Source organism: Lepidochelys kempii, chromosome 1 (assembly GCF_965140285.1).
Source record: "Lepidochelys kempii isolate rLepKem1 chromosome 1, rLepKem1.hap1, whole genome shotgun sequence".
Classification (NCBI taxonomy): Eukaryota; Metazoa; Chordata; order Testudines; family Cheloniidae; genus Lepidochelys; species Lepidochelys kempii.
The window spans coordinates 248,877,544-248,895,395 of NC_136380.1; the positions used below are offsets into that span (position 1 = coordinate 248,877,544).

Below are 17,852 nucleotides of genomic sequence, written 5' to 3' on the forward strand. Positions count from 1 at the left end.
CATTTCCCTTCTCCCTTCTGTCTCTAAACTCATTGAACACACTGTTCACAATTGCTGTCTGGAGTTCCTCACCTCCAATTCCTCCTAAACTCTCCTTAGTTTGGCTTCTGCCCTTTGCACTCCACTGAACCCACTCTCACCAAAGTCTCTGATGACTTCTTCCAAGTCAAAGCCAGATCCACTATTCCATCCTCATCCTCCTTGACCTGATAACCCACCTTTGAACACCATCAACAGTGCTCTTTTTTTTTTAAATCTTATCTTCCCTTGGCTTCCATCTTACCTTCCATGTCTTCTCCTGGTTCTCCTCCTACCTCTCTAATCATTCCTTCAGCTTGTCCTTCGGAAGATCCTCCTCTTCCTCCTTCCCGTCCAACTTTCTATGGAAGTTCCACAGGGCGGTCCTTTGTCCCTTTTTCTTCTCCCTCTACACCTTATCTATGGGCAATCTCACCTGCAAACACAAATTCAGCTACCATCTCTATGCTGATTACTGCAATGGGAATTGTGGTGCTCTAGGGTGAAATTCACTCCCCTGCAGAGACCCAGCACAAGGCCTGGGCATATGGTGAGGCATTGTTTTGAGTAAAGTTACAGCTGAACCCTGTGGGTATGTCCCCTACACGGCTCTCTACATGCCCAAGCAATGCCACCTGTCTACACTGCTGTTTTTATCACTATAGTGTCCTGCTGTCTCCCCACTGCCAGAGCCTTTCCCCGCAATAGGAAAAGGCTCCAGCAGCAGGGAAAAGATCCAAAAGCTCCCTGCTGCTGGAGACTTTCCCCACCACAGGGAAAGACCCCAGCAATGGAAAAAGGCTTTGGCAGAGGAAAGCAGTTGGGAAAGGTTCCAGCAGATCTCCACTGCTGGAGACTTTCCCCACTGCCTCACCCTGCCAGAGCCTAACACTGCTGTGTGTTAGCTACAGACCACAGCATGGACCCAGCCTGCCTTTCACCACAGTGTGTAGCTACACGTACACTGTATGCCTCTGCCAGTGGTGTGCAGTGTAGACATAGCCTTAAGTAGTACTTAAGCAGTGCATGGGCCTTGTACTGGACATGTGCACAAGGGTAACTTTAACCTTGGAGGAGACTTGAAGGTGATTTCAGTCCTGAAGTCAATGGAACTTTTGCCACTGACTTCAACAGGAGCAGGATCAAGCCCTCAGTGAGGGCTGCTTCATAAAGATGGAGTGATAGGAAAATTGTTTTGGTTGTTTTTAAATAAAATATCATTAGATTAATTTAAATTTATGAACAATCCATGAAAAACGAATGTCCTTATTCACCCAGAAAAACACTGATTTAAAAAAAAAATAGTCAATTTCAAATAACTGCAGGATACTGCAATTTTTTTAACGGACATAAATCTTTCTACTCCTGTACATACCTGCAGTAGCTGCTCATCAGACTTTTCCAACTGCCTATAAATAATCCCTAGTGACCGCTGGAATGGTCTTGTTATGCTTTTCTCATTCAGTTGTGCCATGCATCTGACAAATCGAAACACAGAGTACTTTCATCCCAGAATCCTTGCACATTATTTGCTGTGGAGTTAGCCTGCATGGGAATTATATTTTCTTTTTGTTTCTATGTTGACATGGGATAAAAATACTCACAATAAAGTGTTTAAAAAATAGGACTTAATATGATTGCTGTGTATCTTTGGGGGCAAAAAAATTAAGGTTATTGCCATATTTTTTTATAACTGGATTCCAGTGGCAGCAAGCGGAGACCAAACCAGACAGTTTTAATTGGCAGTCTTCCAAACACATGATGAAAGGTCCTCTGAATAGTAATTGTCTAAGTGGAATGGTCTCAGGTTATTGTGTAACTTCTTCATATGTGGTATTGTAGCTTTATTATGAAATGATTTAATCTTTTTCCCCCCGTTCTTGTTTCCCTTACTGTTCAATACAGAGGGAGCTTCCGAAGTTGCCATCTGATACAGACTCAAGAGGCTCTGTTTTCCTTTCGGGTTATTATGAGTCAAACACAATAGGATGTAATCTGATCACTGCAAAGGCAGGAAATAAACTCCTCCCTCTCCCAACCATGTACCACACTGAACTGACAGTTCTGTGCATTAAGGACAACTTGCTAGCTTGTTTTTTGCTTTCCACTAGAGAATCATTACTGAAGGATGGACCATTGGTCCAAGATGGTATACTCATTCCTAAATCTAAAGTGAGTGCAGCAACAGTGCTGTAAAATTCATTCTTCCTGGAAGAAACCTAGATTGTTCAGCTGAATTAAAATGAAGTTAATTTCCTGCTACTTAGACACTGAAAAGGCTTTAAAGATCAATGCTAAAATCCTGGCCTCACTAAAGTCAATGAGAAAGATTACACCCCAAGACAGAACAGAATCGGAGGCTCAAAGGCTTACTCCCATAAGTGGGCCTTACTCCCAGGAGTGGTCCTATTTAATCCAATGGGACTATTCATGTGAATAAAGGTGATTCATGTGAGTAAAAGTTAGCAAATTGGGTCCCAGGTTTGTATGCTTGAATGCAATACTCTTTTTATTGGCTATATTTTCTGTTGTCTTCATTATTCTTTTTATTTATATAAATAAAGAGTATAAATTAATTGCCCCATTTTGTAGCAGTCGTAAAATGTTCTTATATCTTTGATCTGCCACATTTGTCAGCTCCTTTGTGTGTGGGCTTAATTGTGGAAATATGTTTTAATTCATTGCATGCTAATCCAATTGTTTTGTTTAGAAATCTTCCAGCGGGATTCTATGGGAAGATATAAAAATAAATGGGAAAAATATAAATATGAGGAGCTGTTCAGGTGCATTATTATTTACTACTATGTACTAAAAGAAATCTCAAGTAGCACATTTTCAGTTGCACCAAAGCCACACATAAGATTTTGATATATTTCAAAAAATGAAAAATAATAAAGAAAGAAAAGAATTAGGGAATTGATCTAGAATTCCAGAAATAGGATTGTTTTTAAAGGCACTGATGTCTGAATATTCCAAAGTCTTTCATGGAGCCCAGTCATGAATCTGATCTGCACTTACAACTCTCATCAACATCAATGGTAATTCCACAGCTGGAACACTTGCAGAATATTTGCAAAGATAGTGAGCAGACCATTTATATGGCCCATATCCAGCAGTCCTTTCTTAGGCAACACTACCATTGACAGTAGTGGAAGTTTTGTCTGGGGAAAGATGCAGGACTTGGCCCAAGCTAAGTAGATTATTAAGATCTTATCCACCTTTGAGAAGAACTCTTAACAGCATTTATATTTGGCTATGTACAGTACTAGATGCAATATTCAGAGCCGGAACCTGCATTGGTTTATACAATTCATAAACAGGCACCCTGGCTGAAAATGACATTTGTGCAGAGGAGCAGCACAAGGTTGGTGCACCACTTAAATGCTCCAAATGGTTTTACGTGGTGCTGGCCCTCTGCCCAAGGGGGAATTTCACCAGTTGCGCATATGCAGCCCACTTGTGGTATTTGACTACTGCAGGCATGGTAAGGTCATTCAGAATCCTTCATGTTCGCACATGGCAGGCTGAACCCAGCTCCTACACACTCAGTTTCTACTACAGGAGGAGCCTCTGTGCTGGGAGCTTAATCATCCAAGGATCATGAATATGTCAGAGTGCCTCATTTTGGACCCAACACTGTTCTCTACACCTGACAGCAGTGGAAAATATGCTTACACCACATTCACAATATTACTATAAAACCTAGAGAAATGCAGAAATATCTGCCCTCAGGACATGGAACTGGGACGCTATTTGATTGCCCATATAAGGGTGGCCTATACACATATATACTGAATATCTTTTGCAGTGATAGCTGGATGCAAAGATTCTAATGGATTTTTTAAAAATTACTTTTTGGTAATGAGTAAAATCCTTTAGTTCTTTGATATTTTTGTATCATATATAGATATCAAATAAAGACAGCTATACTGTAGTACGATGGTTGAGAATTTATTATTGAGAAAGGTAAAGCTTCACATTGCTAACTTGTTGTAAACTTTACTTTTCTGTGTTTTAATTCTAAAAGTTCTAAGGCAATGCAACCCCTATTTTTAAAGATAATGAGCAAGTATTACGCCGCATAATGATTCAGAGTTGTTATATAGATGTAGCCTCAATCAAAATAATCCCCTATTTCACTGTAATGTTGACACTTGCCATAAAAGAACCTCCCTCCTTTTACCTCTCCCTCTTCACCCACACAGAAAAAGCTGAAGGTATACTGCAAAGCTTTAAAAGATAACGACAAAATATTGTTTAAGCTCACAAATCGTGCAACAATATACACCGGATTTTCAATCCAAATGGCAACCGATTGCATGCATATAATTGTGCAACCTACCCAAAATGCAAACACAAATCTGATATTTGTGCACAAACCACTGGCCTGACTGGCTCTGGTATAATCATATATCCAATCTGCAGGCATGCATTGGGTACCTGAGTCCATAAATTAGGCACCTGCCTCTGTTTGACTATCTGCCTCAATATGTTTAGGCTAAACTGACAACACACAAAAAATTAAAACTAGATCTTCCAAAAATCAACTCTTTCTCCAAATATTTATCTGCCTGAGTGTACGGTTGTGTGTTCTGCCATCACTAACACCTAAAACAGTGGTCCTTACACTGGTTCAGATGTTAAGTGATTTCAACAGCTCTATTAGAGGAAACACATATTCCTGAACTCAGGACATAGCAGGCAGGTGAAAGAAGGATTGAGTTTCATATATTTTGTTTTAAAATGAAATGCATTTATAATCTTTTAAACTACAATTTCAATAGACTTAGTATTTGTGAAATTTGCTGGAGCATCAGCCCTGCAGACTGAAATTCACTATTTATCCTTATGCCAGGCAGAGCACACACTGTAGTGCAAGCAACCCCTCACTGCCACACCATTATGTCTCAATCCTGACCTAGAGGGATTAAAGGAATCATTGGCTTCGCAGCTGTGACTGCCAATCAGGGTGCCAAACATGATGACAGGTTTTGGATGTGGTCATTTGTCCATTACAAAATGGACTGAAGCCTCCAATCTATTTCACATAAACACTGAACAGCCACCACATGGTAATGACTTGCTCACTAACAGCCTGGGCTAGATTTGAACTAGCAATCTAGAGGGGAAAGGCTCCATATTTCATTACGCATTTGTACTTTGTGTGCCTATGTGGTGTTATTAACCTTTTGTGGTTCACTTTTAAAATAAACAGAGCTAAACTCTATATTCATAAATGTGATTAGCTCCTTCGATATTTCTGCATGTAGTATTTATAAAGGGGAGTAGGACAGGCAAAGAGAATCACGAGAATTCTGGATAGCTAATATATTTAAAACACAAGTGTTTTTAAAGATTATATAGTATAAGAAGCAATCAATTCATTTTGGGGAAAATATACTGATAGGTAATCCTCTGAATTCAGCATAAGGACGATGGAGAGAAAGGATTTTTTTTGTGGGGAATAGCATGATGGGGGCAGCAAGGAGGCTGCAACCCTCAACTGGAACCCTAATCATCTTGCAAAACAATCCATCTTTTTTGAAGGAATGTTTAACTTAGTTGGTGTTTGTACACAGCTGTTTGTGCTGCGCTCTGTATCAAAGAACCGTTCAAGGCAAATTGACCATCATCCTCACTCATTCCTCAGGAAAAATAAAACAAGAACAGCACGGCGATGCTATTGGCAGACATCTGTGTCTCCTTCTTGGGAGAAAACTATTCCTCTTCAGACCCTTCTTGATGAATCAGTTTTTGGAACATTGAACATATTCCAAAATCTGAGTTGGAATAAAGCAGCAAGCAGGCTGTATTCTCTCTCTTGCCCTCTGGCATTTCCCTTTGTTTATTCCCCTTTTCAATGTTAGAGGAAGCCTGTGTGTTTAAGGCAAATTGTGTAATTGGGAGCTGATGTTGAAATTTGATGTGGCAATTAGGAATAGCAAAATACACACATGTAGAGCCTAGGATAACAAAACAAACAAACAAACTGGGCTGGGCCAGCAGGGCCACATGAAGACTTTTCTAATCTGTGAATTAGTAATATTGTTTACTTCTCCAAGCAGGTGCTCAGAGGGCAGCCTTATGAAAACCTTAGACAGACAGACAGATTACCCTCCCTGCAAATATGTCATCGTGCCATTCTAGACTCCCTCCCCTTCAAGTCTCAGTAACGGAGAACTAGGCACCTTGTACCAAAGGGTTAAGGAATGGTTTGTGAGATTACACTCCTCAGAACCTCAAACTCCAGAACCCCCATTGCAAGGAGGAGTACATGGCTGGGAATGTTCGCTCTCCTATGTTAGATAGTGGGGCGCTGCCAGCATAGGTGCTGGAACTAGGGGGGCTGCCGCACCCACTGGCTTGAAGTGGTTTCCATTATACACATGGTTTACAGTTTGGTTCAATGGCTCTGGGCACCCCCTCCAAACAAATTATTCCAGCTGCCCCCGCCCAGCTCAGCTCGTTCATTTTGCAAAGCGGCCCCTTACCTTTGGCAATCAGCTCCTCCAGCTCTTGGTCGAAGCCCAGTCTGTGGCATTTCCTCCAGAGCCCCATGTTGGTGGAGTTGTACTGTCTGTTGCACTCATCGGCGGCGCTCATAGCAAAGAGCTGCCTCCTGTTCCTTGCCAAGAGGAGTTTCCCTTCCCAGCGGTCCAACCTAGATCTGCTGGCCCGCAGAGGCAGGTTGTTGTTGGAGTTGTAAATGAAGCCGGGGTCGTTTCTCCTGGTGGTGAAGCTTTTGCACCTCTCTCTGTGCTTCCTGGCGTCCGTTTCATACCAGTGGTCGGAGCAGATCGCCACAGCCAGCATGCCCAGGGCACACAAAGCTAGAGAGAGGCCAGCATAGAGCAGTAACCTTCCCGCAGCCATGCCTCAGCTTCACAGCAACACCATGGACATCTTCACAACAGGCAAAGCCCTTCCACGCGAGTCCCAGCGGAAACCTCCAGGAGCAGCCGCTGGGAGTCCCTTGACAGCGCGTCTGCCTTCAATGTCAACAACTCGGGCGGGTTCCCATCCAAGCCGCTGGAGCCTGGAAAAGCTCTGCGAAGTTCTGGCCGGCCCTGGAGGCAATCCTGGCCGCTCACCCGCTTTTCTTATGGCCCCCCTCTTCCAGCGCAGAGCATGCCAAGTGCAGACCCGGCGAGGAAATCTGAGCCTCCCACTTAAAAACAGAAGAGTGCCTGTAGAGAGGTGTGTGCCCCTCGTGGTCTGTGGTCAGGGCAGGGACTCTTCCCTTGCAGTGTCCTGCTCTAGCCGTAAGATCAGCCCACCAAGCTCCTTCGATCTGGCCAGCTGACGAAGACAGAAGGGTCCCTTTAATAGCAGCGTGTGACCTGCAACATCCCAAGAGCACAGGGCAGAAGAGAAAAGTTCAACGGCTGGAAATCTTCGGATGTCAAGCAGCAGCCACAGCTATCCTGGTTGCAAGAATCAGTGACTTGGCTTTTCTTTGTCAGTAGCCCGACAAGCGCATCAGCTGGTTGGCTGGATGGTTAGGGTCGGGAAGGGGGGGTGGAGAAGAAATGTGTTGTTTCAATTTCAATCCCTGGCCGGGGAAGGGATCCCTCCACTCCTAATTAGCTATCCACGCTCTCAGGCGTCTTTCCATTAGCAGACTCCATGGAGGTGTGCAGCCAGGGACATCTTTGTTTCAAAACCACCTCCGCCTCTGTCCCAGCCTCGCCATTCACTAGGTTTGTTTTGTTGTCGGTGGTGTTGTCATCAAGGCAACGTAATGGATCAGCTTCTTCCCTTGGCTGGCTGAAGCTGGAGAGCAGCGACTCACCCACCGCACCGGGCTTCTGCTCGCTCATCTACAGTAGCGCAGCCGCCCCGCCGGTGCCCGGGACTCAGCGTGAGGCGGCTGGAGGGTGGGGGCTGGAAGAGATGCAGGATTCAGCACCATGGACCATGCCAGCTTCCTTCAGGCAGCCATGAAACCAGTCCTAGACCCCCAGCCTTTTCCCGCCCGCGTTCCCCTCCTGTTGTTCCAAAGCGCCGTTTTTCACCGGGGCTTCAATTCGCTGGGCAAGGTTTTCCTAATACACAGGCACGTTCCCCATCTGCAAAATGCAGGCAGGCAGGCAGGGCTACGGCTGATTAAAAGGATGGTAGGGGGAAAACAACCAACCTAAGGGGGTGGGAAGGAAAACAGCCTCTAACAGTTGTCAACAGCTTTCGATCTGCACCATTTCTCTGACATATGGCCTGATCTCCACACAGGAGCCAAGATCTCTAGCTCAGCAGCTTCATGCGATTCCTATCCCCAGCATCAGCAGTTAGATATTCAGACATTTTTTTCCTTAAATTTCCATTCCCTTCTTTTCTAACGGGAGTAACTCACCCATCTCGCCGAGATCGGGAGCAACAGAAGGCGAGCTGGACTCCGCGAGCTTTAGAAATCTCATTTCACCGTTTTCAACCCAAATAAGAGCGAATCCAATCTTCTGTACACCTGGGAATCATTCCTTGTTCAAACACTGAGCCCTGCAGCCTTGGCTAAAGCCTACAGACAGAGAATACAGAGCACTGAGCCAAAAGCCAGTGATGTCACCCATGCAACGTGAGACTCATTTCTTATTTCTCTAGCCTCCTTAAAGATAAACTGCACCACTTCATAGACAGGAAACATCTAAGTCTTGCTCTGTTCGGAGGGGGGGGTAAAACCTGGATCTACCTGTACCCTGCCGGAGCCTGCTGATTTTTAACCACAAGCCCTCAAATGGTGCCACCAAAATACACAAGTGTAGCCCTTTCCTACTGAACCAACAAAATCAACCCCCCGAACACATCCCAGGGCATGAGCTCACCAAAAATCCGGATCCAACACCTGGATTCTACTGGCTCCAGACAAATTTTGGCCCCAGTCCCAGTTAAAATGGTGAAATGGAATACAAGTACAGTGGTTCCTACTACATCAAAAATTCTGGACCCTGGCACATCCTGGAGCAAGCACACTGCAAAATCCCAAACCTGGCACATGGATCCAGGGTCGTTGGAACAATTTGTATCGTGGGGGTGCCGAGAGCCATTGAACCAAACTGTAAATCCTCTATATAATGGAAACCACTTTAAATCAGGGGGTGCAGTAGCACCCCTAGGTCTAGCACCTATGCATGGATCCATCCAATTTTATGCCCCCCAACAGAAAACAAGTACAGGCACACCTGCCTCAAAAAACCCAGACCATGATGCACCCCAGAGCAGAAGTATTGCAAAATCCTGGATCCAGATGGATCCTTGCAATTTTTGGCTCCAATACCTAAATTGTACAATCAAAAGAGACAGAACGTGCAGCCTTTCCCACTTTACAGGAATAATCGAGATTCTTCTGCATCATGGCCCCACCAGCACTGGAAAACATAGATCTGGCACCTGGATCCTGCCAATTTTTAACAGCAACCCCTCAAATTCTACTGTCTAAATAGAAAAAGAAATGTAGCAGCTCCTAGTGCACCAAAAAAATTCAGATCCTGTTGCAAAGTGATGCAGCCGCATCCCAAAAATGTTGATCGAGCATCTGAATCCAGCTCGATTCTACCAAATGTTGCCTTAAGCCAAAACAAAGTGTACCAGCAAAAGAGACAACACATGTAGCATCTCCTGTTTAACCAGAAAAATCCAGATTCCAGTCCACTGAGACTTTCAAAGCAGCCTAGTAGATTTAGATACACATTTTACATTAATTTATGCTTAAAATTAATAAAATATGTGTTTAAATCACATGGGGTGTTTGGGAAATCACAATGGAAAGATGGTCATCTAAACCTACCTATTATGTGATCATCCACATCTGCTAGACCAGTTCCACTGCCAAATTTCAATGTTATGGTATTACTGGTTGTTGGATGGTGTCTAGAAAGATCCCGATGTCAGATTAAGTTTGTTGTGGTTTCAGTGAAACAACACATTGGATAAAGACTTATCAGATGTAGAAATATTGCTCCCTTCACTGTTTATCTAGGTGAAAAATGGGATAGACCATGTGGGATCCACATCCATATTTGGATCTTTCACGTGATCGTGTTCCAGGATATATCAAGGTATAACAGTCTGTGCTCTTATGTTCACTCCTTTTACAAGATTATGATAAATTTTGTACAAAGTATGCCTTGTGAGGTATCATTTGAAAACTTATAACTGGCTGACCATTATTGTCCTGGTAAAATATGTATGGCAACATTGTGTGTAAAGTTATAAGATTCCACTGTATGATATTACTAAAACATGTTCCAAATCTGGGGAGCAGTCACAAACCAGTTCGTCAGAGACAAAAGGCTAGCCAACGCTTCAGCCAGGTGTCAACAAAATCAAATGGACCATCACCTAGTTAAGTGACCCTTCTTTGTCAGGAAGTGGATGTGGGCAAAAATCGACAAGAAACAGCTGGGGGTTCTCGTCTACACAGACTTTGTCTCCTGAACGTCAGATGGAGATGATTCTCAAAGATGAGAAAGAACTATAAGAAGAGAGATGCCTCAAATTATCTTTCCCTTTCTCTCTACTCACAGCATTGACAACACCTGAAGAACAACAGAAGCAGCATTGGACTGGGAGAAGGATCCTGACCTAAAGAATTCAGCCAGTAAGATTGCTAAGACATGTGGTGAGAGAAGCTTTTTCTTTGAATCTACTTAGCTTGTTAAGTTAGAAATTAGTTGCAATTTAGTTTTATTTTTTGTAACCAATTCTGACTCTTATGCCTCATTACTTGTAGTCACTTAACATTTATCTTTCTGTAGATAAGAAATTTGTTTTATTGTATTACCTAAACCATTGTGTTTGGATTCAAGCATTTGGGAAGCTCCATTTGGGATAACAGGATTTGTGCATATTATTTTCTATTAATAACATGACAGACTTTATATGAACTTGTATTTTCCAGGAGAGAGCTGGGCAGCACATGACATACATTTCTGGGGGAAAAGTCTGGGACTGGGAATTTGCTGGTGTTACTCTGTAGTATAATTCAAGGATGGCTGGCTATAGCACTCTGTAGGGGCAAGGTTGCAGAAGATTGGCAAGGAGCTAAGTGGCGGACCGCGTATGTGACTGAATGTAAGCGGAGGATGCAGGCAGTTCAATTAACTTTGTCTGACAAACCCTGCCAAAATATATCTTTGCATAGTTCCGCATATTTTTTGCCTGTAAACAAGTCAGTTTATATAACAAGCGTAAATCATGAATATACCAATGTAACCAGCTGTTTACCCCATGTAACCTCGAGATAAGCACGGAGAATATAACACCACAGAGGACTCTCCCCCAGCAGAGTCCTGCCTGGTCAGCTGTCCTGAATGGCCAGAGTCCCCTATAGCCCTCCCCACGCCCTAGGGACTCCCCGCGCAGATTAGAGCGTAAATTCTTCCTTCAATAAAGCGTAGCTTGCTATTATCAGGCCTGAGTGTCATCCTTTCTCTGGTATCTCCCCCGCCCTTGTGGGCACACACTCATACAATACAACTGGAAGTAACTTGGGGTGCTGGAAGCTGGCACCAAGTTGGAGAATTGAGGGGACACAGCTGTCCATCAGTTCAGATTGCACCCAGGGTAATGTCACACAGGGATCCAAATTTCATAATGGATTAGGAGCAGCTACACTTTTGGTCTCCACTTATGCAGTAGAGTTTAGAGGGTTGTGGCCAAACATTTGCTGGATCATGAATGATTCAGATGTCAGCTATGTCTTTTTAGGTTGCTTTTGCATGGGGATGTGTAAGAACCTGGAATTTGCTGGTCAAAAAAGAGGAGCAACATGTGTTGTCTATTTTGATGGAACAATGTGTTGGCATGGGGCCACAAATAATAGGATCCAGCAGGTGCCGGGTGTAAGACAAGTGTCTTTTACAGTATTATTGAGCAGCGATACATAGACATCTGGATTTTTACAGTGCAGTTAGAGCAGCTATACTCCTGCTGCTGTTAGAATTTTGGGGTTTGGGCTAAAACAACCAACCTAGCAGAAGCCAAGTCCTAAATGCATGTTTTATGGTGCTGTTGCACCACTTAGAAACTAGGTGGTATGAAGTGTTCACCCCACACAAGGTAGAGCAGATTAAATTAGGTTAGTTAACCTGACCAGCTCCACCTGGGGGACAGTCAGAGCTTGACTGAGCTTGGCAGCTCAACTGAGAAGGAACAGGAAGTATGGGGCTGCCATAAAGCCAGGAAGTTGGCAGCAGAAAGGGGCTGCAGTGAAAGTAGCCTGCAGTCTCTTCCTAGAAGGGAGGTGTGTTTGGGGCTACGGAGTTAAGTGGGCTGTCATTGGAGGAAGGAGTTTGAGTTGGTAAGCCTGGAGAGGGGGAACCAGAAGCTGTAGGAAGGATTCCAGGGAAAGAGCAACAGGGTCTGAGAGCAGACTGCAGTTGCTAGATGTAGGGTCCTTGGAGTAGAGAGTGTGTCTGGGATCCCATACCACCCACTGGCGAAGTGGCACAGACCAGGCAGTGGAGCTAAAGACTGCCTTGGATAGTCATCCATTGGGACTTTGATATCCTGGAAGAGCAGAACTGTAGTGACCGGGCTGGAGAGCCTAGTCACAAAGGAGTACCTCAAGTCCCAGGGGGACAGGGGGCATGGTGTGAGGAAAGGGGCATTGGAACAGCCAGAAGGAGGTGCCCTAGTGGTGAGTGGACTCTGTGACACAAGGTCTGGATTTTGTGGTGCATTGGGAGCTATTTTTTGCCTATTGAGACTGTGGAATTGGAGGATTAGGGTTAAAAATCCATTGTCCGGTTACTCGATCTCTGGATTTTTTCCAGTGATATGGAGCCAAGATGCATCAGGGGCCACAGGAATAATCTAAAAGAGGAACGTCTACACGTTTTCTATTTAGACATTAGAATTTGGGGCAAGGGGGCAAACTTTGGCAGGGCCCAGCAGGATCCATGTGCCAGACTTTGGTTTTTGTGACACTCTTGCTCTTGGATGTATCAGGGGCTGGATTTTAAAAAAAAAAAATTGCAGTTGGAGAGGCTAGACTTGTTCTCTATTTTGATCACCTACAGTCTGGGGACTTGAGGCCAAAAACTAGCAGGATCCATCTAGATCTGTGTTTCAATTTTTTCCTTTCAAAGGCAAACTGGTGGCACTCTATGTGCAATTTTTTTGCTTGTATTTGTAGCACTGTCAGACAGCAATCTACATCCTCCCTCAAGACACTTTCAATATATAAATGTTCAAAAAAGTGTACGTTTTCAGATTAACTTCAATTTAACTCTTAGAATTAAGATTTTTTTCCCCATAGTCTCATTCTTCTCAAAAGGGGTTGAGTACTGCTCAATGCAGACCTTACAAACATTTTCTTTGACTCCTCTCTAGATTATTATTGGCAGCCCCATCTCAGCAGAAAAAGTTCATTTTTAAATACTCTCCCTCTCACCTGCCCCCACATGACCAGGGGAAAAACAATCATTGTGGATCCTCTGATCAATGTAAACTTGGAGAACAATCTTAAAGAAAGAAAAGGAGTACTTGTGGCACCTTAAAGACGAACCAATTTATTTGAGCATAAGCTTTCGTGAACTACAGCTCACTTCATCGGATGCATACTGTGGAAAGTACAGAAGATCTTTTTATACACACAAATCATGAAAAAATGGGTGTTTACCACTACAAATGGTTTTCTCTCCCCCCACCCCACTCTCTTCGGTGATCTTCCTGATAACACCATCCTGGCCACTATGGATGTAGACGTCCTCTACACCAACATTCCACACAAAGATGGACTACAAGCCGTCGAGAACACTATCCCCAATAATGTCACGGCTAACCTGGTGGCTGAACTTTGTGACTTTGTCCTTACCCATAACTATTTTACATTTGGGGACAATGTATACCTTCAGGTCAGCGGCACTGCTATGGGTAACCGCATGGCCCCACAGTATGCCAACATTTTTATGGCTGATTTAGAACAACGCTTCCTCAGCTCTCTTCCCCTAATGCCCCTACTCTACTTGCGCTATATTGATGACATCTTCATAATCTGGACCCATGGAAAAGAAGCCCTTGAGGAATTCCACCATGATTTCAACAATTTCCATCCCACCATCAACCTCAGCCTGGTCCAGTCCACACAAGAGATCCACTTCCTGGACACTATAGTGCTAATAAACGATGGTCACATAAACACCACCCTATACCAGAAACCTACTGACCACTATTCCTACCTACATGCCTCCAGTTTTCACCCTGACCACACCACACAATCCATTGTCTACAGCCAAGCTCTGCGATACAACCACATTTGCTCCAACCCCTCAGACAAACACCTACAAGATCTCTATCAAGCATTCTTCCAACTACAATACCCACCTGCGGAAGTGAAGAAACAGATTGATAGAGCCAGAAGAGTTCCCAGAAGTCATCTACTACAGGACAGGCCTAACAAAGAAAATAACAGAACGCCACTAGCCGTCACCTTCAGCCCCCAACTAAAACCCCTCCAACGCATCATTAAGGATCTACAACCTATCCAGAAGGATGACCCAACACTCTCACAAATCTTGGGAGACAGGCCAGTCCTTGCCTGCAGACAGCCCCCCAACCTGAAGCAAATACCAGCAACCACATACCACACAACAGAACCACTAACCCAGGAACCTATCCTTGCAACAAAGCCCGTTGCCAACTGTGCCCACATATCTATTCAGGGGACACCATCACAGGGCCTAATAACATCAGCCACACTATTAGAGGCTCATTCACCTGCACATCCACCAATGTGATATATGCCATCATGTGCCAGCAATGCCCCTCTGCCATGTACATTGGTCAAACTGGACAGTCTCTACGTAAAAGAGTAAATGGACACAAATCAGATGTCAAAAATTATAACATTCATAAACCAGTCGGAGAACACTTTAATCTCTCTGGTCACGCGATTACAGACATGAAAGTTGCGATATTACAACAGAAAAACTTCAAAACCAGACTCCAGCGAGAAACTGTTGAATTGGAATTCATTTGCAAATTGGATACTATTAACTTAGGCTTGAATAGAGACTGGGAGTGGTTAAGTCATTATGCAAGGTAACCTATTTCCCCTTGTTTTTTCCTACCCCCTTCCCCCAGACATTCTTGTTAAACCCTGGATTAGTGCTGGAGATGGCCCACCTTGATTATCATACACATTGTAAGGAGAGTGATCACTTTAGATAAGCTATTACCAACAGGAGAGTGGGTTGGTGGGTGGGGGGGTGGGGAGAAAACCTGGATTTGTGCTGGAAATGGCCCAACTTGATTATCATACACATTGTAAGGAGAGTGATCACTTTAGATAAGCTATTACCAGCAGGAGAGTGGGGTGGGGCGAGAGAAAACCTTTTGTAGTGGTAAACACCCTTTTTTTCATGGTTTGTGTGTATAAAAAGATCTTCTGTACTTTCCACAGTATGCATCTGATGAAGTGAGCTGTAGCTCACGAAAGCTTAGGCTCAAATAAATTGGTTAGTCTCTAAGGTGCCACAAGTACTCCTTTTCTTTTTGCGAATACAGACTAACGTGGCTGTTACTCTGAAACCAATCTTAAAGAAGAATAGAAGAGTACACAGACTCTTTTGGATGCTATATACAAATGTTTCTCTATAGTGAATTAGGGGTGTCTCAGGGAAGGGGATTAATACAATGATTTGAAATCATTTTGGATATAAATATGTAATTTGAAGAAATTATTAAAATGAAAATTGAGGGATTTGTTTGTGTAGATTACAATATCTATGAAAGATAGACAAGATAAGGCACTGGTGCACTAAAAACCATGTCTGAAGGAACAGCCCAAAGATTCTATTCAGAGCAAATTCGTTGTGACAAGCTGCCTGTATTACTGGTTAGACCTCACCACAGATGTTATCTTACAGATAATGACAGTCCATTCTCCGTCTGCTTGCAGGACTGTTTCAGTTCTCCTTAGCATCCTTTAGCCACAGCAGCCTAATGCCTTTCAAGAAAATGTCAGTTACAAGGAGAGGCCCTACTGAGGTGCATTCAGGCATTTTGGGGTCAGGGTGGGGGAAGGGCGGGGTTTCTTGGAGAATCAATTGCAATTTGCTTTGCTTCATATTTTAAAATCAAAATGACCTCCACCATATTTTTTCCTCATCTTCCTTCTCTCTTTTTTAAGAAAGAGAGTTCAGTGCCATCTAGTGGGGGAGGGGATCAAACAGCTCAGTACATGTTCCTGTTCACAGATATCTGTGCTGCTAACTCAATTTATTCAGTGGAGAGAGCTAAGCCTTAGTAGTTCCCATCTTCCTTTGACAATTCTTTGTGCTACTAGCCTGGGCAGCACCTATAATAGGCTGGGGAAAGCAGTGCCTCCCCAGACAGCCCCATGTGGCCCCGCCCATGCTCCATCCCGAGGCCCTCCTGCTGCTAGTTGCTATCTCCCAATACAAATCTTCAATCTAGTAACCAGGACGAGTATACTGCCCAGGAGGTTATGCAATTGCACATTCTGCACTCTACTTTTATGCAAAAGAGGCAGAAGACAAGTAAGCAAGCTGATATCAGGGATTTAGTCAAAAAGCAGCATCCAGAGTATGTCATAGGGTCATTACAGATTCAGCCCAATCTCCTACACCTTCTACATTTACAATGATAACTGGTGTTGATAATGGTGACCCTGAGGCATTGCAAGATCCTGAAGTGCCTTCCGAATCATCAAAGATTAAATTATGTACAATATAGTTTTAGCGTTGTGTCTTTTTAGTGATCTGTGTGTATGCCATGCGCTGCCCATAGCGATATGTAGTGTTATAAGATAACCTACTGTATAGAAAACTTTACATGTATATACCTACCTGCTTCAAGAAACCCAGCCACCCTGCAGTGCGGTAATGCTACTGGATTGTTGAGTACTTGTATACTATTTTATACTTTATTCATTTTATTGTATCCTTATTCTTTGAAAATTGGTATTCCATTGGTAAGTATAACTCTTAGTTAACCGAAAATTTTTGACTAACTGGCACCCCACCTCCCTCATCCCCACAACATGCTGGACTGCAAAGCTTTTACTGTAGATCAAATTTTGCTCTAGTAAACTCATCTAATCCAGATAAATTCTACTAGTGGTAAAGAAATTACTCCAGATTTTCACCAATGTAGATGAGCAAAATTTGACTGATGTTCCCAGGTGATAGATATATCATATTGCACAAATTAGAAACCTATCTATACACACCCACACTGTTTCTCTACATCTGTAGATATATTACATTAAAAAACCCCTATGTTAAGGGTTGCAAAATTAAACACCCAAATTAGGAAATGCCAGAATTAATGCTACCTGTGCTACAGTAATTTACCCCCCATGTGTATGTCTGCACATTATGATAGCTTTTAACTACATGATCACATACAATTTTTTTCTACAGGACTCTTGCCTTTTTCAATGAACAGGATAGATGGCACTCACTTAATGAACAGCTATTCACCACTTCTTTTTATCCTTATCATTCGTTGTGTGGTCGTATGCATTGTTTAATGCACTGTCAAAATCTGGCACTGAATACAGAATTATTCATTTCCTCATGGGCTTCTTTGTGGTCCTGTCAGTGTAGTGTCTTAAATTCATTAATGTTTGTAAAGAACTAACATCAACACCCGTATGTTACGCTGAGGTGGTACTATCCCCATTTTACACATTGGGAATTGAGACACAGAGATTAAAGCCAAAATTCTCAAGTGACAACATATTCTGAGTGTTAAGTTTGAGAAGTCTAGGGCTACATTTTTCAGAGTACTAGCATTTTCTATTTTCAGAGCACAGCTTTCATTGACCTCAGTTGCAGTTGTGAGTGCTCAGCACTTCTGCACATCAGACCCCA

The 17,852-nt window shown here is 43.3% G+C and overlaps 1 protein-coding gene across 2 annotated transcripts in view; it reads right to left on the bottom strand.

Annotated features, from left to right (window-relative positions):
• TMEM178B (transmembrane protein 178B) overlaps positions 1–8,536 on the bottom strand; it is a 329,106-nt gene extending 320,570 nt beyond the window's left edge. The window contains exons 1-2 of one of the 2 annotated variants that reach the window (XM_073322275.1): positions 8,369–8,536; positions 6,510–7,902 (exon numbers count right to left, since the gene is read on the bottom strand). In XM_073322275.1, the coding sequence (XP_073178376.1) occupies positions 6,510–6,891 (382 nt within the window). In that variant the 5' untranslated portion in view covers positions 6,892–7,902; positions 8,369–8,536. Of the gene's footprint in view, positions 1–6,509 lie in introns of both variants that reach the window. The other variant, XM_073322269.1, reaches the window with a different exon arrangement.
• Positions 8,537–17,852: the final 9,316 nt, after the last annotated feature.